The 26,065-nt window shown below is 43.0% G+C and overlaps 1 protein-coding gene across 1 annotated transcript in view; it reads left to right on the forward strand.

The window, feature by feature from the left end:
* Positions 1 to 26,065, forward strand: part of RTN1 (reticulon 1) — a 192,747-nt gene that overhangs the window by 109,932 nt on the left and 56,750 nt on the right. Inside the window, exon 3 of the mRNA XM_012785680.2 lies at positions 4,788 to 5,507. Within this exon, the coding sequence (XP_012641134.2) occupies positions 4,788 to 5,507 (720 nt within the window). The remainder of the gene's footprint in view (positions 1 to 4,787; positions 5,508 to 26,065) is intronic.

A 26,065-nucleotide genomic window follows, 5' to 3' on the forward strand; every position in this document is an offset into this window, starting at 1 on the left:
ATAAAAGTTGAAATCTAGGATTTCCCTTAAAGTCCTAGCAAATTGTTTTTTGTAAAATATTTCTTTCTTCATTTGAGGTTGGGCAGGGAGTAAGGATGACATACTGGGTTAAGGATTAAATATTAAAATCTTCATATGGGCCTACAGTTTGGAGCAAAGAGGGAGAGATTGCCTGATTCTAGCTTAGCTTTCCTTCTCAACCTGGGTTGTCTTAGTCTGTTTTCTGTTGCCTATAACAGAATACCTGAAACTTATTTAAGAAATTTATTTCTTACAGTTTTGGAGGCTAGGAGGTCCAATACTGAGTTACTTGTGAGAGCCTTCTTGCGTGTGGGGATTCTCAGAAGGTCCGGAGGTAGTGCAGGGTATCACACGGGGAAGGGGCGGAATGTGCTAACATGCTTTGCCCATGTTTCTCTTTCTCTTCTTATAAACCTACCGGTTCTACTCTCATGATAACATATCAGTCCTTTAGCTTTTTAGTCTATTAATCCATGAATGGATAAGGTCAAAGCTCTCATGATCTAATCACTTCTTGAAGGCTCCCCCTCTCAATACTACCACATTGGGGATTAAGTCCCAACACGGGGGACATTCAAATCACAGCACAGGTAATAATAAGATGCACAAGATGCCTCCCCTCATGGAGCTTACCTGATAGTCTGATAGACAGACAATAAAAGCAAACTCATAAATATATAGTGTCATTTCACCAAGTGTGAGTCCTATACATAGTAAAGGAGACTTGCGTGTGAGCAGATTAGGGATGTCCTCTCTGAAAAGCTGACCTGTGATCTGGAATCTGAATGAGGAGAAGGAGCCCACAATTCACAGAGAGAGGCAAAGAGGGATCTCTGGCACAGGGTATAGCAAATGCACATGCCCCGAAGAGGCCCCAAGGCTGTGTTACTTGGGAACTAAAAGAAGGCCGACAGTGAAAAGACACAAGGGAGGAGTGTGATTTAGAACACAGTTTTGGGGGGCAGGGGTCACCAAGGCCCAGATCATGGATAAGGAATTTGGATTTTGTTCCAAATGCAACTGGAAGCCATTGGAGGGTTTTAAGTTGGGAGGTGACATCATTCATTGGTTCATCCATTCATTTAACAAATATGTGTTGACCGTTTACGTCAGGACAGACTTAGTCCATTACCGCTAGGGATGCAATGGTAAGTCACCAGAAGATCTCAGCCTGCTTGGAGCTTGCATTCTAGATGGAAAGACAGACACACAAATAAATAAATATATAATGTCAGGTAGATATAACGGTTATGAAGAAAAATACAGCAAAGTAAAGTGTAAGAGAGTGCGGGGGGGGGGGGGGGCTGGGGGTGTGGACGGACTTCTCCGAGCTCATGTTTGAGCAAGAGCTGAATGGCACCAGGGGCAAGCCATGGAGACACCTGAGGAGGGGCCAGGCTGAGAGGGCGGCCAGCACAAGGGCCCTGAGCTGGGAGCATACTGTGTTTTTAAGGAGCAGCTGGAAAGCCAGTGTGGCTGGAGTGGGGGAAAGGAAGGAAAAAGTGGCAGGATCAGATGGTTTTCAAATGGTCCGTCTGGATGCCGCATGGAGAATGCACACCGGAGGCTTGGTGAAACAGCCCACGTTCACTTTCCTTTTATCCCTCTCAGTTACATCATTGCAATTGTCGGCAGCAGTACACACATCTCTGGGGAGGGAGGTGATTCTTATTCTCAGTTTTTCATATCCTATTGGATGATTTTAGTTGACTGTTTCTAGCCTTGCTGTGTCAGTCCTGCTACATAATAACCAGTATGTCTGTGACAGGTCCATAAGGCTTAGAACACAGATAGGGATACTTCTGGGGTTTTTTCCTGAAATTTTTACTGATTCATCCTAACATTTTATTAAATTTTTAGTTCCCCTTAAGAATAGAAGACAATGTCTACCAGCGCTACAGAGTGCCTTTTGACTCATAATAAGAATGAATTATTTTTAAGGCAGCACCTTCACTTGCCTAAGATGGAACGCATTCGTCCCTTTTCTCCCACACCACAGTTGTCTGGAATCATCCTTACTCTTGAATAAATTTAGCAAGAACCTTGAGCCCTCTTTTCTGAATATTCTGACACAGTAGTTTTCATCTGGAGGGAGGATAGCCAGATAAAATACAAATATTTCATGGGTCATACTTATACTTAAAAAATTCATTGCTTAGCTGAGATTCAAATTTAATGGAGTGTCCTGTATTTTTATTTGCTAAGTCTGGCAAATCTAAATGGAGATGACTGCTAGCATCACATATGGAGTTACAAAGTGCAGATGACTGGGCTCCATCCAGACCTACTTTTATATCTGAATTTCTGAGGGCAGTTTTGAGCCACGTAATTGACTAAGAACCAACAAATGATGGCAAAGTTCTTAACATGAGGGAGCCATTACCACCCCCAGACCTAATGGAGCAAGGGGAAGGACCAGCATTCTTGCAAAGAGCCAGAACTTCAGAACCAACAGCGGGGATAAATACCTCGTTTCCTTCCTCCCAGCCCTTCATGCTTCCTATTGGCTGAAAACAACCAGAAACCAGAGGAGAAGGGATCTAATACCTTCTATATAGATCAGCCTCTGAGAGCACAGAACAGGGCAGAGAAAGATCAGAATGGATTCAAGGGGGCAAATAGAGAAAAACCATTATAGTGCATTGGACAAGTCACTTCACCCATTGCCACTGGACTCTAAGCTCCATGTATAAAGTGCCTGGCACCTCGCAGGTGCTCAGCAAACATTCTGTGACAATGCTGCTGCTGGTAGTGCTCTGGATGTACAGAGCATTCCTTAGTTTACAGTAGCCTCTGCTCCTTATCTTCTTTCTCCTTGCTCTAGCCTACCAATCCGGAGTCAGCTGATACAACTTTTACACTTTTATGCTGTTTGAAATCAAAGAACTATATGCACAACTTATTAAAGAACTAACTGCTATATATAATAGAGTTTAGGATCATACAATAATTTTTTTAAAACAAATTATGTGAGAGATAATGAAGTGGTTGTTAAGTTACTAAAAAAAATAAAAACCCATAGATCATGTCCTTTCTCTGCTCGAAACCCCCTAATGGCTTCTCCTTTCACTCACAATAAAAGCCCCTTGAGATCCTACCTGATCTGCCTCTCCAGGTGTCTGACCTCTTCTCCTATTACTGTCCCTTTTATTCACTTCATCCATACATAATGGCCTCCTTGTGCCACCTGGAAATCATTACAGCTCTCACATCTGTGCCTGTGCATTATCTGTTCTGTCTGCTTGGTGTGTTTTTCCTCTGGATATTTTCATGAGTCACTCTGTCACCTCTTTCAAGTATTAAATATAGGTTTACCTTCTCAATGAGGCCTGTCCTTACTTTCCTATTTAAAATTGCAAACTCATCACCACCCCGTCCCAGCATTAGGGATTCCCTTACGCTACTCTACTTTTTTCCATAGCACTTAACATTTTCAAACATACTATAAACTTCACTTATTTATTAAATATATTGTTTATATAATATATAGTGTTCCTCCCACTAGGATATAAGCAAAAATTTTGTTATCTGTTTCATTCACTAATATATCCCATGTACCTGGAAGAGGGCCTAACAGATATTAGGTTCTCAATAAATAATAGATGAATGAATGAGATAGAGATAAAGAATAAAATCAATTCTGCTTTATAGAATCAGAAAAATCTAAAATGTTTTATCCATTGGAGTTCTCCCACAGTCCTGAAGCAACAGAGGATCTTGTCCTAGATCCATCCCCCTCAATGGCCTTAAAGCTTTGGAGAAATGCCAACTATTTCTTGCTCACAAAAGGACCCAAGGACTCTGTCTAAGATATTCTGAAAGAAGGCCCTGCTGTATTGCAAGGGAAAACCAAGCTCCTGAAGGCTGTTGTCATGGTGATCCCAGGTCTCTCATCCCCAGGAGAGAAAGCTCAGCAAGACTACCAGTGTAGCCTTGAGGCCATCTGGATAAACATCAGGCAGAAGGCAGGCATTCACCCAGGGGAATAGGGGTGACTCTCAGGTTTTATTCTTCTCAACAGGAGGTGAAGGGTGGTGAAAGGAGAGGAAGGCCGGTGGGATTATGCGTCATGGTAATCTGCACAAGTCTGCTTGGTGGAATTGGCAAAAATGATCTTTTACATTGCTCCACCCAGCTGCATTTTCAACTAAAAAAGTGTAAAAATATTGATAGGTAAAGCTCAGTAGTCAATGTATCCATGCCTGCTTTGTATCCATACTTTGTATCCAGTCAATGTAGTCATGCCTCCAAATTATCTATCCTTGTTATTAAAGGAGAGAACATGAACAGCAGTGGACAAAGAATAATGGATGATTTCCAGATTTGTTGATACTGGTGGGCCCAATTAAAGAGTTGCATACATCAGATTATCTGATGAAATCTGTGAAACTGAAAGACTTCCCCAAGAGAACGAATCAAATTAAAATGATGACTTCTAGAAGCTATGCTGCATTGAAACAAAAAGAAGCAAGTCTGTTGCTAAGATATCACTGGGTCATTTTTTAAAAATAGCTAGATTGAGATAGATAGACATGTAAAACACTTATTAATTGGGCCGTAACAGCCATTAGCCTTTTAGTTCAGGTGGCCTGTCTTTCCAGCATAGCCCTGGAAACAGATTATTTTCGTGCTAATGAGATATGTGTTTCTCAAGCAACGACAAAACATCTCCCCTAATGGAATTTTGTTTTATTTCTTCTCTCTCTGTCCATCTGTCTGTCCGTGTGTGTGCCTCCCTGGCTCTTCGTCGTTCTGTGGGACGACAGAACCATCTGCTGCAGAATCCCAGGGGAAATGCAGCATCTCCGAGGATGAGCTAATCACCGCCATCAAAGAGGCGAAGGGGCTATCCTACGAAACGGCCGAGAGCCCGCGGCCCGTGGGCCAGGTGGCCGACAGGCCCGAGGCCAAGGCCAGGTCCGGGCTGCCGCCCATCCCCAGCCCCCTGGACCACGAGGCCAGCAGCGCGGAGTCGGGCGACTCGGAGATCGAGCTGGTGTCCGAGGACCCGATGGCCGGGGAGGACGCGCTGCCCTCGGGCTACGCGACCTTCGGCCACGTGGGCGGCCCGCCGCCGTCGCCCGCCTCGCCGTCCATCCAGTACAGCATCCTGCGCGAGGAGCGCGAGGCCGAGCTGGACAGCGAGCTCATCATCGAGTCGTGCGACGCGTCCTCGGCCTCGGAGGAGAGCCCCAAGCGGGAGCAGGACTCGCCGCCCATGAAGCCGGGCGCCCTGGACGCCATCCGCGAGGAGCCGGGCGCGCGGGCCGAGGAGGGCGCGCCCGGCCCCTTCCCCGCGTACCCGGCGGCCGCCCCCCGGGCCGGGCCCGAGCCGCACTCCGGGGACGGGGCCCCGGCGCCCGAAGGGCCCGCGCCGCCGCGCAAGCCCGCGGAAGCGGCCAGTCCCAGCCAAAGCCCCGCGAGGAGCCCCGGGCCTCGAAGCCCCGGCGCCGCGCCGCCTCTGCTGTTCCTCAACAAGCAAAAAGGTAACGAGGGCTCTCTGGCCGCAGCGGGGTTGTGTGGCGAGAGTTCTCCCCCTGGCTGCCCGAGGTAGGCAGCGGGCGCGGTTCTGGCTCAGCCCTGCGGTCGCCCCAATGCTGGTCCAACAGTGGACGAGAGAACGTTTCCAAGGGGGTGGGACGTGAGAGACGAGCTCCCGGCTGCACCACGTGCCAGAGAAGAGGCCCTAATAATGAGCGGTTTTGTGTTCGCTCCCAGCTCCCCCAGTGGAGTGAATGTGTCCCTCGCACTCCAGGGCTGGGTTTCCTACCTTGGAGAGTGATGCTTTTGTTATTGCGCAGGCTCCTTTCCACCTCCTCAGTAACGGGGAGTGGCTACAGCCCTTCTGGGTGCCGGGCCCACCATTACCGTGTTCCTTCTAGCCAGCCGAGAGTGTTTCCTGAGAGGGCCAAGAGAAGCTCGGCTCCGTCCTTTCTCGTACCCAGGAAGCAAGGGATTTGGGCCTTGATAAAGTTTTTGTATCCCAGCTAGTCAGGAAAGACAGGGACCAAAGTTGGTTCCAGAGTCTCTTTTGTTCGTAAGCAAGACCTAAGGTGACTTATTTTTAAAGTCACTTATAACTTTGAATGATTTTAATTTGGTCATTACGTTTTCCCTATGAGAAATCTCGAGGTGAGGTCTTCAGATGCAGGAAAAATGGAAGTCAGTTTATCTTCCAGACACTAGAGGAGATTCTTCCTGCCAAATCATTCACATCTGGTTGCAGCTGTAGTATAAAATCCAGGAAAGAAATAAAAAAATGACATGAATAAATGAAGCCCTGCTCATCCTATGTTTGTTATGGGTGAAGATAAAGAACTTTTACCCAGCTCCTGGGTAGAGAACACCCAGGTAGAACTTTAAAACAAACCCTAAAAGCACAACTTTATTTAAGGTCACCTCCCACCCATCTCTTCTACTTTTTTGTTCCTTTAGAAGTATTTTGCCTTCTGCGGATGAGTTATTTCAAGGGTACACCCTCTTTCCTGTGTCTGTGCTTCGGTGATAGTAGCAATTAAAGTGCTTCCTATGAAAGTAGAGGACAAAATCTTTCTCATTGTAGATTGGAAGCCAGCTTCTAAATTCTTCAAAATTAACACATTGGAGTGGGGGAACCTAGAGAACTAGAATAAAAAGATAATCCTGCTACAGGGTTGCTGGTGGCACCATGACATGTGACATCATGTGGGGGCCCATATAATTGGCTCTTGATTTCCTGAATAACTCTCCTGAGGGTTTAAAGTGTATTTAGTGGGTGCAACAGGGAGGATATTTGAAGGCAGATTTAACCGTGGGAATGTGTATTGTTAGGTGAATATTAAAACTATTTTGGATTCTTTTGCCACCACCATGACTGTGGAAGAAGAGAACCCTGCAGTTTGCAGGGAGCCCCCACAGGAAACATTAACATGAACAACCTTTAGTCCCTGGGGCCCCGAAGCAGTCAAGCTTGAGTCATGCTGAGCATGCGTCCATGTCACTCTATGTAATAGGCATGTGTCTCCATTTTATCCCATAACAAATGTTTCTGAGATAGTCACCATGTGCACAGTGCTGTCCGAATATGTTTATTCCCCAAAGTATATAAATCTGAAGGTTAAAGAGAAAGGGAATTTTGCAGGCCTGCTTCTCTCCCTAGTAAATTTGAGAGACAAGTACAACAGCTGGGACTGACTGACCAGACATCTGACAGAGAGCTGAGGGGATAGTACCTGCAGCTGTGAATGCCCAGGCTTCAGAGCATCTTTTATGGCCAATTTGGTATCATTTGAATCTCTGTGCAAGTTACCCCATATGGCTTGGACCCTCTGCTGCCAAGTTTAGAAGGTAGAGACGGGGGAGTGGCAGTCTTTTCAAAAGATAAAGGCATGCCAGGGTGAATAATCTCCACTCTCCTCTGCACTGAGGTGCCTTTGAAATCCAGTCTCCCACTGAAACTCACAGCTCAGCTGTACTATCTATGAAGAGACTCTAAAAGGCCATTCAGGAGCAGCCAAGAACTGGCAGTCCTGGGCAGGTGACTCAGTGCTGCCTGCAAGTTATTTGAGTTCTGAGGTTCTTTTGGTCTCACTTGCTCCATTTCAGCAAGTGAGAAAGGATCAGTGCTGCCTAGCCTCCCACAGGCTGTTCTTAATCACTGTCAGTGGACAGTAAGTTTGTGCTCATGCCAAGCTCAGCACCCCTCATCGGTGAGGTCAGGTCAGCTTCTGTGGTTTCCTGCTCCTGTCCACTAAAGCCTCTGGCAGTATGAATGCATTCAGTTTTATGCGTTCACAAGTATGCTCATCCCCCAGCTTTGGAGCCATCCTGCTGATGCTGGGCTAGATTTCAGAAGGGCCTTGAAATATACAGAATAAGGTTTGGCAGATACCCAATGGCATTCTAGCATGTGCCATAGAGAAACACCAGGTTTACTGGTGCACGTGCCCCAACAAGGCCTATTTTTGGAGCTTTGTCTCTTTTAAAAGACCTCCACTATTGTTGCACTAGAGATAAAATGCAATTCTTTCCTCATGTTTTGGTTTCCCTCCTGTGCACTCCTGGGCTCCTGTTGCCCCAAATTTCTGCTCCCCCACACCTTCTACTGTGACCTGTTATGAACATTAGACTCTAAAGGGGTGGACACGTTTTCATTTCTACAAAGTTGGCCATAACAGTTAGGAATGCCCAAGTGAAAAGCCAATACAGAAATTCTCAATGAAACACTAATACCCAGTGTGACTCATCAGGATGGACATGTGATATTTCCCAAGCCTATTTGGTTATAGAATCTTCTTTAGTAGAGTGTGCCTCGGGGTTCATCTTCCACGGGACACACTGTGGGAAGTGGTGGCCCCTTCGCCTTGACATCCATCCCCTGCGTTCTGATTGCTTTATCATGCAACCCAAAAGCATAGTGCTTGGACCAGCTACCTGATATCCTGTGGGAGGCTGTTAGAAAGGGGGAATCCCAGGCTCCACCCAAGACCTGCTGAATCAGAATCTGCATTTTAACAAGATCCCCTGGTGGTTCCTGTGCTTGCTAAAGATTGCGAAGCAGTGTTTTAGGCTGGGGCGGTTCACATTCCTACCTGAGCCCATTCTGCTAAAGGTCACCAATGACTCCCTTCTTGCTAAACAAAGGGCTTCTTTTCAATCTCATCTTTCTTGTCCTCTCTGGCGATCTAATATCATATTGCTGGTCAGTCCTTAAAACATTAGTAAGAAAGTAACATATGTTCATGACACTAAATTCAAACTCTACAAAATGGTGCAAAATAAAAAGTTAAAGTTCCCCTGCTCCACCCTCCTATTCCTGATTCCCAGGTAGCCACGGGCTTTTGTTTTGTTTTTATTGCTGTTCTTGGTCCTTTTGGAAATTTTTTTTAAGCATTTGGGCATGTGTAATTTTTATTGAAAAAGTGATACTATATTGAACATACTGTTTTGTTTTGTTTTGTTTTGTTTTTTTGAGACAGAGTCTCACTTTGTTGCCCAGGCTAGAGTGAGTGCCGTGGCATCAGCCTAGCTCACAGCAACCTCAAACTCCTGGGCTCAAGCGATCCTTCTGCCTCAGCCTCCCGGGTAGCTGGGACTACCGGCATGCGCCACCATGCCCGGCTAATTTTTTCTATATATATATATTAGTTGGCCAATTAATTTCTTTCTATTTTTAGTAGAGACGGGGTCTCGCTCTTGCTCAGGCTGCTTTTGAACTCCTGACCTTGAGCAATCTGCCCGCCTCGGCCTCCCAGAGTGCTAGGATTACAGGCGTGAGCCACTGCGCCCGGCTGAACATACTGTTTTGTAACTTATTTCACTTAATGGTAAAATCAGGGACAATATCAGCTTACATGGGGATCATTCACTCCTTCTCAGAACTTTTTCTTCTCTTATCACACTGATGTTTCCCCTTCCTGGTTCTCCTCTTACTCTCTGACCTCTTTTCCTATCTCTTTTGCTACCTTCCTTCTGGTTCCTCTGTGTCGCCCCTGAGTTCTGGCCTTGTCTTTCTTCTAACCTCCTATCCTTGCTCTCCAGGCGGCTCTCCCCCACTGCCTGATGTGTGGCACTTCCCAAATCTTTCACTTTGGGGAAGTCCTCTCTTTTGGGCTTCATGCCCATTGCCCCACTGTTTATGGGACATCCTGTAGACCTCCCAAATTCAACAGGTCGATGTTATTTGTCAAAATCTGCTCCTTTCCTTCCTGTTCCATTCCTGAGTGAAGGAAATTATGTCATTTGATCGTCACTCTGGTGTGAACACTCAGCCTCTAGTCTAGGACTGTAACCTCTTATCATTTTAAATGCTCATACTCTTTGAATACTGTTAGGAATTTATCCCACAGAATTGCTACAGCAGATGGGCAAAAAATATATAAATTGCATACACATGTAAATATAGATATGAAGATACATATAAATCTTTCCTATAGCATTGTTCATAGTAATAAAAAAACTGAGAACAGCACTCCATCAACAGGGAATTGAGCAGATGAAATTTGATTCATCCATCCAATGGACAGTGATGTAGTAATTTACAAAAACAAACTGGATCTGAGTAAAGACTTGTTAGTCTGAGACAAGGTTAAAAGTACTCAGTGCCAACGTAATTGTAAACACTTCAGCAGGAGTCTTGGCAGTAGTGTTGGCTGTAAAATAATCATCTACATAATCCAGAATGTTCTTAACATTTGAAAAATCATCAAAATAAAAACACAAAATGTAACAATTCTCTTTATGAAACCCTCAGGTATGCATCCAATGACCCAATCTTAGATCTATTGCTTTAAGCCAGTGGTCTCTAGGTTTTGCCTGGGCACTGGGTACCACAGAATTTCCTGCAGTGCCTGATAAAAATTCCGGTTCCCACTCTGCCTCCACAGAATAAGAATGGGCTGGGGCATAAATCTGCACTTTTAATAATCGCTCTGAAGCTTGAAAATTTCTGCTGTAAGCAGATGAGCTAAGCAGCCCAGACCTCTAGTAAGAAAACACCTTGGTCAGCATGCCTTAGGTGTATCATGTTTTTAAATTACAGATACTGAGGGGACTCAGCTGGTTCTGTCTATTCCACAGAGAGGTGCCTGTCCCGTGCCCTGGGAGGCAGGCCTCTGTAGCCTTCTCTCTGTGGGTACCAGCCGCAACAGCCTGAGCTCATAGGGCTTAGCCCCTTGTGGCAAGGAAAAACCCATCTCTTCCTTGTGGGGAGAGGGGTGATTTGCAGGAAAGCCACCAGGTGAAGGTCTTCTCAAATAGAATAGATTTTTGTCTGCCTGGCCCTTATGATGTTTGTATTATTTTTCATTATTATACTAGATGTTGCTCCTGTCCTAAAATATTTGGGAGAGAAACAAAGTGTGACACATTTCCTTTCCTTCCTGTGATTCTAATAAAATGCCATTGGCCGGGTGCGGTGGCTCATGCCTGTAATCCTAGCACTCTGGGAGGCCAAGGCGGGAGGATCACTTGAGCTCAGGAGTTCTAGGCCAACCTAAGCAAGAGTGAGACCCCAGCTCTATTTATTTAAAATAAATAAATAAATAAAGGTCATTATACACTAGTCCTATGTTAATTTGCTTCCATGAGACTGAATTAATAAAGCAGGCTGTAAAGATTTTTGGAAAGTCTCTTTCTTTTATTGTACAGATGTCAGAATCAACCTGAGGACCTACACCTCATGGCTGAAGCTGGTGCTCCATGTTAGATCTCAACAAGGTGGGCCAGTAACCGTTGGATCAAGTCTGGCTTCTGCGCCAGTGTATACCATGTAGATGGAGACATTGTGTTTTCCACCATAGACTATTCAAAGCAACTAAGCTTCTTTTATGAGACTGTGCCCAGTGCTAGAAGGTGTTCTCCTGGTATTGCCATCTCTGGAATAAGGCTGCCAGTAGCTAGCTCAACTCATGGTTTTTCCTTCTGAAGCAGTGATAAAGTTAGCATTGTTCCAAATGCATATTGATCTATGTTTCTGAAAATGGTGGCTTCAGGACGCCAGTAGTGTTTTCCTTCTCAGCCTTGGATAGAATTGCTACAGATTTTTGTGGCCCCAGAACTTATTATTTCTAGGGACAGATACCCTTGACACTTCACCTCCCAGCTGTGTATAAAGATCCAAAATGTTTGTTATACTTTTTAAATATTTTAATGCCAAATCTTTTGGACACAATAAACCCCAGCTCCCTTGTAAATTTGGCCTGGGCATGGAATGGGGCATAGGTTAGCTCCTAAGATAGAGTCAAGTAGACCTTGAACTTTGCTGTGGAAAGAGAGTTCACAGATGGCAAACATTTTTATGCCTCCAAAAAATAATGACTCTATTTAGATGGTGATCCTAATTCCCTGTCCAGGCCCTTTCTCCCTCATGTAAATCATCCTCACTTAAAATAATGAAGCTTGGAGGACATGCTTCACATACTTCTAATCTCAAAGCCAAGATGAGCTCCAGAAGATTCTCCATCCCTTTCAAATGCTGACCTCACTTTTCTCTAAAATCTGCATGGGACACTCATAGATATGGTCTTTGCATTTCCAGATTCTATCTTTGCTACCCCATGAAACAATCTTGCAATGAAGACAGCATAAATTTTACTCAAGGCTATACCAGCCCTGCCAAAGCAAAACCTTACCTGTTCATCCACTCATCCTTCCTTGGTTCAGCATACTACGTGCCTGACACTAGCAATATAGTGGTGACCAAGGCAGACATGAATCCACCCCTCATGGAGCTTACCATCCAGTGGGGGAGGGGAAGACATTTGAAAGGAAATCAAAGAGTGACATGTGAGAGAGTACCTGGTGGTGGGTTGCACTTAGGTTGGAAGGTCAGAGAAGACCACTGAGAAGGAGGAAACTGAGAAGTCAAGTATGGCAGGAACTGATTAAAGAAAGTTCCAGACAATAGAAAATGCAAAGGCCAGAAGCTAGAAACTTCTAGGGGTGTTCTAGAAATGAAAAAAAATTGGCGTAGCTAGAATGTAGTAGGCAAAAGGGGGAGGGTCAAGAAATGAGGGTTGGAAGGTTGGCATTGCCCTTTCATGCACACACCATGGTGCTGAGTTTGGTCTGTTTCAAGCATTTTAAGAAGCCACTGAAACATTTTTAAACTAGGAAGTAACATGACTGTCTTTGCATTTTTTTAAAGGTTGCATTGGCTTATCTAGGGAGAAAGGATTGGAAGAAGACAAGTGTGGAAGCGGAAGACGGAATGGAAGCTGTTGCAGGCATGAGTAGATGGTGGCTGGCAGAGGTGGTAGCAATGGAGATGGAGGGGAATGGATAGATTTGAGCTGTGCTCTGGAGATGGACTTAATAAGACTTATTGATGCTTTGGGTTGATGGATCCCCAACACCTCTCAAATTATATTTCAATTTTTATCAACATAATGATTATAGGGATGCAAAAATATTTAGGATGGGGAAAAAATACCCTAAACTCTGATGCTGCTTCATTGGTCATTGAAGTTTTTGTGTGTGTGTGTGCTGTTGGAAAAACAATCCATTTGAGTTATGATGACAAGGAAATATTCCTTCACAATTTGAGCACTATTTCTAGCATATTTCCCTAGCCAAGCATCAGGGAGTTTAATATGTTTAGGTGACAGTGATATTTGGGTGGCTGAAACTCGAGCTGCAATGAAAGTCAAATATATACCTGTGGAGGTTAAATAAGACATGTAGTGACATAGGCAGGGACTGTGGACAAACAAGTTGGTTATTTAGAGTTAGATACAAGCTTGGCTAGGGCCATGAAATCACAAAAGCTTTGGAAATTCTAAAGAATATCCCAAATATGAATCAAAATTATACTAACAGGCAAAGAAAAGACAGAAGTTAAAGTCAAAGCAAAGGTAGCTTTAAATCAGTCACTCAAACAGGGGTCTGAAGTGGAGTCAGGCACACCCCTGGGTCTTCTTACTTCACCTCAGGCTGCAGTTGACCATGATCTCTATCTGTAGTTTATTCAGCGATTTCTGAGTCAATTCTGCCTCTGTAATGGCCCTTCTGGGTTTTAAATGACCTGGGTTTGAAAGGGTGGTCCTCCTCTGCCAGGTAAAGCATTGATCCAGGACTTTTCCCTCTCCTTGTGGAAATTGGGGGTGGGTAGCGGGTGGAGTGGACCAGGGACTTGGTGGAACCATTTAGTTTTTCTAGATAGTGTTTCTTGAAGTGTGGTTGGTGAACAATTTACATCAGAAGCAATTTGTTAAAATACAGGTTTTAGACTCTCCTTGAGAGGAGCTGAGCCTGCTTCATTAATTAAGTAGCTACCCAGGGAATTGTAGGCACACCAGAATCTGAGAATTACTGTTCCAGGGATTGTATCAAGACTGATCTCTCAAGGTCCTCAGACTAATCTTTGGCAGGTTTTTCCTCTAGTGTCCCAACTTTTACCAGGGCTTACATCTGACTCCTGACAGTTGGGTTTTCTATTTGGGCTTAGATGTTGGTTAAAATGGTTCATGTGGATAATGGGGTTTAGAATGAATGTATACTGTTCACTGTGAGACTTCCACCTCCTCATGGGAGAAGTGGAGAGATCATGTAAGTATTCCCTGGCCATGCCAGCCCACTCCAGAGGGTGCTACCTAGCATTTCCCTACCTACAGTACCTCCAGGTCAAAGGTCCCTCCAAAACATGGAGGGGACACAGAGGAGCTAACTGTTCACTGTCTTAGTAGTTTGGAGCCTCCTGGGTCAGAGGAATCCTTATGGTGGCCTCTGTCCACAGCTTGGAAAACTCGAGGTAGAGGGAGAAGGCCTGAAGGCAGGACTGAGCTGTAGGCTTCCACTCACAAATGGGGAGAAACAAGCGTGATTTTATTGCATAGGATGAAAAATTTTCACTACAACTAATAAATAATTCAGTTCAAGACTGCGTATTCTGGTAAATACAGAATTCTGGTTTAACTCTTTCCTTCTGGCAGGCACCTCATTTTCTTACAACTCTTGGCTGAGCACCGAAATCTTGGGGGTTTTGTCTGCATACAAAGCACTTGGAAAAGCAGAACGTGTGTTCCAATACCTAATTCTTTTACTTCCAAATTCACTCTCATTTACCTCTCCCTAACATCTCTAAGAGGTTTGTTTGGTTCTATATCTAAAAATACAAAGGAAATCAAGGAAAGCAGAAAAGTGGCTTTTGCATCGATTTTCTCCACTCACTGTTAATGTCTGTTGCCATCCAGTGGTTGTGATGAAAATATTCAACTTCTACTTTTTGATCTCATCTCAAACCACCATGATTTGAAATTTACAATCAGAGTCCCTGGATTATGATGTAAGAAAATAAGCCTTTGAATTATTTTTACAAAATGTCTGTATGGTTAGACTATTTCTGTGGTGATTGATCATGTAATCACCATCCAGATTTTCCTTGAAACAAGCATAAGGAGAGAGTTGCAAAAAGTATTTATAAATGGGTAACTTCGTTTTTAGCAGAATTAATTTTAAGCTAGACCATTTGGCCTCTACCAAAACCATGAAATATAATACCATGTGGAATTTATGAACCATAGTTTTCTACTAATTGGAATTTTTGGATCAACACTGTCATTTCAAATTGAAGTCAAGGGTTGAGATACAGTCAGTAGTTCCAGTGATTTTGCACAGATAGGAGAACCAGGACTTGAAATAAAATCTACTGATTCTCATCCAGTGCCCTTTTCCAACTAAATTGATTTCCAGTTAGTTGGCTTGTTTATAAGCAAAGCTAAATCCTTTCCTATGGTAGGTTGCTTTAGAATTTGGAGATTTAAAATTTCATAGCATGAATGTATATTGTTGTACGTGGGAGTTTCCTGATGGTGCATAATATGTGCAGCTCGTTTAAGTGTCAGCATGGTCATCAGCTGGAAATTCAGTCTGATTGCCTGGAAGGCATTTAATATTTTTAAGTTTTACCTTAGCCAATTGATAGTTGATAGTTCATTTCTTTTACACAGAGTCTTAGCTATTTTCTCAAATGTTGGAAATAAAGAAAATCATAAATAAATGGATTCTAGGTAATTTTGATATAAGTAAATTAGTCTAATTATCAATTTTTTCCTTTTATTTTCTTTTTGTTGAGGTCCACATTTTTTTTTTTTGAGACAGAGTCTCGCTCTGTTGCCCAGGCTAGAGTGAGTGCCGTGGCGTCAGCCTAGCTCACAGCAACCTCAAACTCCTGGGCTCAAGCGATCCTATTGCCTCAGCCTCCCAAGTAGCTGGGACTACAGGCATGTGCCACCATGCCTGGCTAATTTTTTTATATATATATCAGTTGGCCAATTAATTTCTTTCTAATTATAGTAGAGACGGGGTCTTGCTCTTGCTCAGGCTGGTTTTGAACTCCTGACCTTGAGCAATCCGCCCGCCTCGGCCTCCCAGAGAGCTAGGATTACAGGCGTGAGCCACCGCGCCCGGCCGAGGTCCACATTTTTAATGACCTTTCTTATTCCTCTGAAAATAGAAGCCTAAAATTTTGGGTAGATTTTATGTAACCCATTCAGATGTGCTATAATTCCAAAGCCAAAAATTTTGGCTTTGCCTTTGATTTATAAAGCCTCTCATGATTTATATACTAATTCTTGTGGAGACACTATCTTTCTCTCAGAGCCCACCAGCAGCTAAAAACACACACTGCCTTGTTGATGGGCAAGACTCGGAGCCAAACTCCAGAGCCCGAGGGAAAAGTCTTCTGAGAAAGACACAACTTTTTAAGTTCCAGCCTTACTATTCATCTGTCAAATATGACCTGATTTGCCTCTAGGATGAGACTTGAGATCATTCACCTGAACTATTAGTTTTCTCTCCCCCCTGTATATATTAGCCTCTGTAATTTATATGATGCCTGTTTTGTGAGGGATCAAGGTGACTAACTTTCCACCAAATTGATCCTTGCTCTTTCATGATATAGAGTTGCTGCTAGGAAGCGGCTGCTCGGTCAGAGACTGCATTTCCCAGCCCTCCCTGCATGTAGGTGAAGCTATGAGCTTCTGTCTTATCAGTGGAATGTGAGTGGAGGTGATGGGGGTCACATCTGAGACAAGACGGGCCACATGCAGTTGTGCCTTTTCTTCCTTCAAGGCTCTAGACCAAAGGGAAGGAAACTGGTCCCTTGGTCCCTAAATGACTACCTAGTGGAAAGTTGCCTGCTAATAAACACTCACACTGATCTATCAGCCCCACCCAAAGAAATTCCTCCCATGTTAAGCCACTGAAATTTTGGGGTCCCTCTAGCCAGCATCATCCTGACTAACAGGACAAGCTATGATGTAATGTAAAATTGAGAAAGATCAATAGTTAGAATGCATGTTGGAGCAAATGTCCCATAATTTTATAAGTCTAATTTTTAAAAGCATAATTTTTATAAGTTTTGCTTCCTCGCTATACCTTTCTCCTTTGCTACCCAGCCCTACTGCTAGAATTACTGGTATAGTAATTCTGAGAACATTTTAAAAAGACAATCTTGTCCTAACGATATTTCATTGCTACTTCCTGTATGTCATAAAAACTGTACAAATCTTTAATAATCACAGGGCGAGCAGCTGGTGCCCTCTGGAGAGCAGAAACACAAACGTTTCTGTGAAAGAGACACACCTAGGAGACCTGGAGAAGTCCCTCTGTCTAGGGCCAGCCCCAGGCAAAATTGGGAAATAGGCCAAGTATCTTGGGTCCTCCTGCCTCCCATCACTGATGTGTCCCCATCCTCTGTGCTGTCCCCAAGCTGTTCAGGGCCCCACTTTGGAACCCAGTGCCCCGAGCTCTCCCTGCTTCCCTTTCAGAGGGCACGTTCCCTGCAATTTCTTTCCTTGGGCTCCCTCACACTCTCCGTTTTTAAGAGTGCACTATGCAGGTTTCATTTGGTCAGCCAGTTCTTTTTTATGTGTTAGCTAGTGTGTGATTCCTCCATATATAACAGGCTCTGAACGTGGATGAAATACCTACATCTGCAGAAGGCTCCAGTGCCTGAGGGTAAGGGTAGCTCACGGCTTTATGCAATCCAAGGCCCCATTCTCAGCAGTAAGTGATCCAAAACTTTAGACCAGTGAATCTGGTCTAAATCAGAATGCCCAGTTATAAATGTACGCTGGAAATGTATGAGAGGAACTCTATCCTACTGGAGAGATCATCAGCTCACTGTTGCCTGGTGAGCATAGAATTAAAGCAAGAACATGCTGGGAGGCTGAGGTGGGGGGATCACTTGAGCCCAGGAGTTGGAGGTTTCAGTGAGCTACAAGGATGCCATTGCATCCAAGTCTGGGTGACAGAGTGAGACTCTGTCTCAAAAAAAAAAAAAATGGAGCAAGAAGAGTGGATTGTTCTCATTGGAAATTTCTATCCTGCTTTGGCAGGTAGACTGTTCTGTTGGCTGTTCTGTTCTCAAAGGACTGGGATCCTCAGCTAGAATTGGCAGCTGTTCCCTGAGCCCATGCCTAACGTCTTTTCCCCCACCAGAGGCCCCCTGTCTAGATTCCCTCCCTCTAGACTCTGTATCCTTCCAATTGCTCATCCTCCTTTTCACTGGTATAAAGAATCATGGGCCAACTGGATTTGGGTCTGGCTTGCATCACTTATTACTGGCTGTGTGACTTTGGGCACATTAACCTGTTTGCATTTCAGTTTTTTCCCCTTTGAACTAGCGTTCAATTTTATCCCATTTGAACTAGTGTTCAAAGAGAATAATAGTACCAACATCACAGGATTCTTATGAGGATTAATTGAGATAATTTAGGTTAAGTGCTTACCCTCTCATTTTATTACTATTTAAATATTTATGTTAATAATAATTATACAATGAGATGGGGCTTTGGAAGAATTTAGTCCAGTTACTGATTTAATGCAGGACTACTTTCTGCAACATACATTTTCATAAAATTGCATTTAATAAGTTTGTAGGTTTTTCTCATTTGTCAGTTTGATTGGCTGCTTTCCAATAATTTATAGGAAGTTGACTTGATCTTACTGATAAGCTCTTTCCCAAGCATATTGTGGGACATGTTGCCTCTGTGGAGGTTTCCTAAAGCTAGGTGACCCAATTTGTTATTTTCTGTTGACCGTTTTTTTCAATATATAGATGCTTAGGCCCCACCCAAATATCCCAAATTGTAATCTTTAAGCATAACGTCTGTAGATCAGTATTTTTTAACAACTCCCAGGTGGTTGAAAATGCCCAGCCAGGGTTCACAACCACTGAGGGAGGTTCACAACCACTGAGATGGGTTCACACCCCATCTGTTGTGTATCATTCTTGTTATCTTCAGTCCCATTTGTTGTCCCCACCCAGGCTCAGGTGTTCCTTACTCTTTTGACTCTGGTAGTCAGGCCATACTGCAGTAACAAACTAGTGCTCGTTGGTGGGGGCTCTCCTTTATTCACTTACAAAGGGATCCAAGCCCTCTCCTCTCTGTGCCACTGCTCTTGACATATGGCTTCTCAGGTTGCCGTGCCAGGGAAAGAAAAGAGCTAGAGGTTCATACTAGCCCTTAAAAGCCTCCTCCTGGAAATGACACGTGTCACTGTTGCTTATGGCCCATTGGCCAGAATTGTAATAGTAACACGCCTCTACCCATCACGATGCATGGGGTACGCTGGAAATTTGATGAGGTCCTTATCACAGACGTCTTGCACAATGATCTCTTGTTTTAGGTCTTAGGTCTTCATAGAACTTATCATCACCCAATAGATGGTGTGTACATTTGTTTATTTGTTTATTGCCTATCTCTCCCCACTGAACTTTAAGTAAGCTCTTTGGGTTCACAACCTTTTGTTTGCTGCTGTATCTCTAGTGCCCACAATGATGCCTAGTAAATAGCGGGGACTCAACAAACATTTGATAAATAAGTGACTCCAGACACATGGGTGAAGCCACTGAAGTATATTGTGAGATTTTATTGTATGTCCGTGTGTTTATAGCTTGTGTTCTTTTCCAAAAGCTCATTTAAGTGTTACTGAGTCCAGTGAAAGGTTAAAGAATAATAGGCTAATTAAGAAAAGAACATTGTGTATGGATCTCCTACTGTTACTCATGAAGAACATTTATCTCTTGGTTGTGCACTCCTGGAGTGATCAACCTGGGAGAGGGCAAATGTAGTCAGCAGAGAAAGATGCTTTCTGAGGTTCAGCTGACATAGTCAATAAGAGATCTGAGTTGGCAAAGCTAAAGGTGACATCACTATAGCCCTGAGTTCAGCCTTTTGTTTGCTGAGCTGAGCTCGTCAAATTTGCATAAGACCAATGTATTGAAACTTTATAACCCCTATAAAATGGAAAACTTTCTGCAGTGAATAAGCTTATTCTTATTTTGAATACTACAGAACTCAGTTAAAAACTAGCTTTTTGGTTTCTTTGTGTGTTTTTTTTAATTAAGGTCGGTATAGAGACAGTATTATGTAGTGATCAAGGCATGAGCCCTGGAATAACAAAGATTTGAATTTGAGCCTGGGCCCACCTCTTATTTGCATAAAACTTCCCAAGCCTCAGCTTTACAATGTGGCTAATAATTCCTACTCCCTAGAATTGTAATGAGATTTAAATTGAATAATGTTTTTAAGGCACTTAGGTTGGTAGAAGAACTGGCACATTGTAAATGGTAGCAATTATTATCACATTCTATAATTGGATTGTGCTTTCTGTGCTAGATAAGGAGATACACCCCGTTTACTGTCAGTAATGGGGGCTACTCAAGGATCCTCTGTGGATCAGTCCCCTGGCCTGGTGCTTCCAGGGCTGGCTCTGTGGGGGCCTGTGGATCATAGCCAGGGCAGGCCCGCCCTGCTCCTGCCCTCAGTCAGCAGCTCGCCCTCCTTTGGTGCACTCAGGATGGGGAGGGTCTGACTCGGCTATTTTGTCACCACCTGGTGTGGAGCTCACCTATCAGAGCCCACCTCAGGGACATTATCCCCCGCGTCATGGTCAACATTTAGCTCAAGCCTCCAACTCTGGTCCTAGTAGGTGTGGCCATGCCAGCAGGATCAGTTTGCAAAAAGGATCGCTAGGGCCACTTCCCTTGAAAAAGGACTGAATTTGTGGCCAGTGTGGAGTGCTGAAGACTCCCAGACCCTATTTCCCAAAGTGAAACTGCACACAGAGAAGGTCCATCCCTATGATTCTTTTTTATTGAAAGCTACCTTCTGAACAACCAGTCTCTCTAGGAATATTTGCAGTGTATTTGGGAGCAAGGTTCAGTTATGTTCTTTCCATGATAAATACAGAATCCCCTCCTTCAAGTAGGTAGACAAATCCTTGAGGGTTTATCTGTTTCTTACATAAAGTGCCTTGGAGAACTGCGGTTTCTCTCAAAAAGCTCTCTCATTTTTGTTATATGCATTCGATGATCCTAAGTGGGAAGTAAGCTTGGGTGTACTTGCAGTTCAGGGCAGTCTTTTTTCTGCTTGGACCCCTACGGACAGGTTGGACTGGCACTAGGCAGGGGGCAGGATTTATGTAGTTTTTATCTCTATGTAAGGAGGTTTCTTGTAACAACTTGCTTTGCTTAATCTTTTTTGTCCATTAGTTACATACTTTAAAAAATAGTTGTGCATCAACTCACTCCAAAAATCCACATAAGGTATTTCACAAGCACTGACAAAGAATTATCATCTGTAAAATAATATGTATTTTAACCATCCTTTAAAGAAGATGAGGTAAAGGTTGGCCATTCAAATACTTAACTCTCATCTGTGACTTGAAATGAATACTTATGGTTCTATTTTTGTTCAAGATATTTTAAATAGATTATTCTGCAAAGTTGCATACATAGAGAGAATAGTATATGGAACTTCCATATATATAAACAAAATTTAACAATTATCATTTGTCACATTTGTTTTGTCTACTTTGGGGAGAAGCATTTTAAAGTTAAGTCACAGCCACCAAGATATTTCACCCTTAAATGCTTCAGTGTACATCTCTAAAAATAGGAACATTTTCTTTCATAATCATAGGACTGGTATTACACTTGATAAAACAAATATCTTAACATCATCTAATGCCCAGTTCATGTTCAAATTCTCCCACGAATCCTCCAAAAATTTTTTTCCTTCAGTTGGTAAGTATTAATTAGCCAATGAGCAAATATCTCTCAACTTCTACTTTTCCACTACATTAACAATAATAAGAACATGGAACAGTAGAAAGTTTTCTCAGTCTGTATATTAAATGTTAATCAAATGCATAATATTTCCTTTGTTCCCAATACTTTACTATGAAATTTTTAAACCCACAGAATAGTTGATAGGATTCTTTGGTGCACACCTGTTTACATGGTTCTATTTTTAAATCTCTTCCTGACTTCTTGGTGACTGGGACTTGATAGTCTCTATACCTAAGATTCAGTGAGAGTGTAAATGAGTATTCTGTGGCTGCTTTTTAGGTGGAAGCCTTAAATAATATTTGCAAAGCAGATGGATAATATGCCTTTGGCTTAACATGGTTTATAAATCTTGAGAGTACCTTCTCCTCCAACTGGGTAGCTCATTCCAGCCTGTAAACATTATTGAGCCTGACTTTCAGTTGACAGAACTTTTCTGGGACATCCCCAGAGAGCCAGGCGCTGCCCTGTTGCCAGTGGAATCACCACTGTGGGTTAAGTGAGAAAACGACGAGCCACCCTGCCTAATGCTGAAGCAATTGGAACAGGCAATGTGTTTACACCTTATGTAATGTCAGTTGTATTTCAACATTATCCAAAAATATCATGCAAAGGTATTTGAAAAGGAGAAAAACAAATCTGGTTTTTCCAGTGTCTGTCTGAGAATTGCTGCTGTTGCTATGGAAATAGCTATGGAAAATCAGAGAAGCAGATTTTCACGCTTTACCACACTGAGCTTGTTTTTGAACAGATTCCTTAGACTGTGGGCTTTTCCTCCCCCTCCTATTCTGGGTGGCTTTGTTAGACATAACCTTGCCTGAATAATGTTAACATATCCCTTGTGTGAAAGCACATTAGGTGCTAATGCTTGGAGTTGATTTTAGCAGAATGATTTAACAATACCGGATTCGTTTTTTCATCCGCATGTCTTTAAATAGACTGGCTCCATGATCAATGGTAACATAGAGCTCAGCTTCGAGCATAAGGAAATGTTAGTTTAATATTTTAGTGCCATCTGCTGTAAGTTTCATGGCATTCTACCCCATCTGGCTTATTTGCAGCAATTCCCTTATTTTTTTTACTCTTAGTAGAACACAGCAAATCTCCTTCCAAATCTTTCATACTAATTGGCTCTATTTCTTCCTACTGATCACTGGAGGAGGCTGTTGTCAGAGGAATATGTTCCCTTGCCTCTAGGTGTACATTTCCTGAAGACTTCTGTTGCAGCTTAGTGGGGTGTGTGTGTGTGTGTGTGTGTGTGTGTGTGTGTGAGAGAGAGAGAGAGAGAGAGAGAGAGAGAGAGAGAGAGAGAGAGAGAGAATTACCAGTTAACTCTTTTCTAGACTTTTCTTCTTTATCTCAAATGACAACTGACTCCCACTGAGTGAACATTTGTAAGTTCAGCAACATTACTATATAAATAATTATTGAGAGCCTATTACATGCCAGCCTCTTCCCTAAGCACTTGGGGAGAGAGGGGAGAACAAAGCAGACTCCCTGCTCTTGGGGAGTTTTGTTGGTGGAAGAGATTAATAGTTTAGAAATAAACACATATAATATAATACCAGGTAGTGGTAAGTGCTGTGAATTAAAAAATATAGCGGGCTAAGGAGAGCTATTTTAAATAGAATTGTCAAAGAAGGCCTGGTAGATGATAGAAATAAAATATTGGAATGGACATCTCTAATGTGTTCAGGTTGCTAATAAGGACAACAAATGTGCCCTCCAACTCTGTTCCTTTAGGCTCTTGTTAAAGATACTTTGGTCATTAGTTAGTTAATTAATTATATTTTAACATTAACCAGAACAGTTTACAGATGAAACACAAATCTGTTCTTTGAAAGCCATCAGAAAGTTTCTGCTATCACTTTGGAGTCGGATGGATCTTGGGCTTGACTCAGCTTGGTGGCTCTTTAAGTCAGCACATGGTTTGAGCACCTATTTATGTCTAATTCTTTGCTGGGTTCCTTGGGGAGTACCAATGAACCTCTTCTCCAGGCCTTTCTTTTTACTGAATGCTTCACCAACCCTCAACGCATCAAGGGGATAGTATAAATGGATCTGGAACATTTAAATAACAACACCAGGTACCATTATGATTAACTCTCACCACAAATGCTGCCAATCTTAAGTGCTATTGGATTTCAGAAGTGGGAGAAGTGTTAAGGTGCCCAGCACATCTCTCCTTCCCTATGCTCTTTAAAGGTCAATTTGAGCTGAACAAGGAGCACCATGGAAATAACTAATATGCCTGTGGTTAGAAACAAAGGAGATTGTGAAGTCAGGTAATTAGAATCATGGATAACTCATGTGTATTACTCTATGCATTTTGTCTGTGTGTATTTGCTCCCATGGGTGCACAGGTGCACATGCTCATCCATTTATTCAAGAATCAAGTCTTAGGCCCCTACTGTATTGGGATGTGGCTGAGGAAGTTCAAGGGCAAAGGCAATTTCTCCCTCCTTCTATGTAAGTTTGAATCTTTAAGTCTGCTGAAATGCACTGACAATAGACAGATGAACAGAAGAAAAGGCATACAAATGTACATGGGAGCCACACAAAATATGAGACTTAAAGAAGGGCCAGATGGTGGAAACGTAAATTCTTTCTTCATAGGGGAAAAGGAAATGGGAGCTGTGGGCAATTTTAAAGGAAGAGTAAGTGATTTTTAGGGGAGGTGAGTGGGCCTGAAGAGCAGACAATAGCCTGGAACAAAGTTCCTCTGGGCTCTGGGAGAAGTGGTGACAAGTTATGGGAAGGTGAGGGCCAGAACTTCACTGTGAACAAAGGTTGTCTTATTATGCAAATAAAATCTCTCATCCCTTAAAAGAATAGTTGAAAGAATAGGTGAAAAGTCTGTCCAGGCATCGTGTCCTGGACATGGATGGACACCTTCAGTTTCCTCTCCTGTGATGTGAGTTAATCCTCTCTGGTTAATGTAGATTCCAGGGAGGGGGTCCAAAATGATTGCATTCCTACTGGATAAACTTCCCTCTGTCAGAAAAAAAGAACTTTAGAGAGAGCCCCTGTCTGTGCTCTGGAAGGAAGTGGGGGCAGTGCAGAGGTCATTGAGAGACCTGGGTTCTAAGGCTTATTTCTAAGGCCTTTCAATCTCCTCTTTGTTCAAAGTACTCAGCATGCCAAAGTTCCATATTTTTGGGTATCATTTACTGAGCCCCAACAGAGGCTAAAATGAATAAGGAACAGTCCTTGCCCACAAGGCATTTGTAAGGACATGCATATTATATAAATGAATTGGTGCAATAAAGTGTCATAGGAGCAATGAAAGCAACGCTTATCCCAGCCCTGTCTACGTTATTGATTCATGTGTTGATGGTTGAGATGTGTGAGTATTCTGATCTTTCTATCCCTGTTTTCTCATAGCTTCAAAAAATCTGGGGCAGGAGGACACATTAGAAGAATAATGATTCCTCTCTCTTTCTTACCTTAGGGAGAAAGGTTAGGTTGTCTTGAGGTAATGACAGTACTTGTTTTGGCTTACTGGGAAATGAGACACATAAAAAGAATCATTGCTTTAATAGCTCGAGTACCATTATCAGATGCTGTAGTGATAGTATACCAGAGGGAGAGAAGCAAGTGGTAAGAATGCATTTTCTTCCTATTTTCCTGTTAATACAGTGTACTTGGAATTAGTGGATAACTTTAGAGACTCATTAGCTCTCTTACAATTAAATATAAATGCCCGCCTCAGTGAAGGCTGATCACAAGGTAGCTGAAAAGTTGCGGGGTGGGAGGACAAGCAACTATCCTTACTCCTAAGTATGCATAGACGCCCCTGCCCTTGTTCCTGGGAGCCTTATGGCAGCCTGCATGGAGGCAAAATTAAAATTGGGGTTGGGAATAGGAGGAGGCTATTGAATGTCTTATTTCTCCTCTACTCTCAGGAGTGCTTTTAATAAGGTACTTCTGGGCAAAGAGGAGAGATTTAAGCCCATCATATTTCCCTTACTGTATATAAAATTTTCATGTAGTTGAGTACCACTTTTCAGAGCCAGGAAAGTATTTGTTGGGGTAACTAAAAGCTGTAACCGCAGCTTTTTGCTGAGTGTTTATAATGATGATCCAGCTCTCTGATTAACCACTTCTTCCTTCCCCCAACCCAATATGCTCAGTTGGCATCAGAATGATGTGTCTGTGGTGTGTGGCACAGCTTTTGTGAGTGGCGGATTCTCCTCCTGATCACACTGTTGGGGAAAATCAGCAGTAGCAGCAGCGAGTCAGATTCCAGGACCAGCACTGGCTCTCCCCAGATGCTTTCACCGCCATTTCCATTTCCATAGCCTTCTCTCCTCTCCTCTCTCTTAGTAACTGGAAGTTTGATTATTTCTCCAATTTCCTTTTGCTTCTGTGCTGTCTGCACAAGACAATGCTGCATTCAAAACATAAGAACCCAGCCATCACTTCATTCTAATGTAAGGGCCTCCTGTCAAAGGAAACAGGGACTAGTGTGTAGGTTTTAGTGACTTTGGG

Source organism: Microcebus murinus, chromosome 6 (assembly GCF_040939455.1).
Source record: "Microcebus murinus isolate Inina chromosome 6, M.murinus_Inina_mat1.0, whole genome shotgun sequence".
Taxonomy (NCBI): Eukaryota; Metazoa; Chordata; class Mammalia; order Primates; family Cheirogaleidae; genus Microcebus; species Microcebus murinus.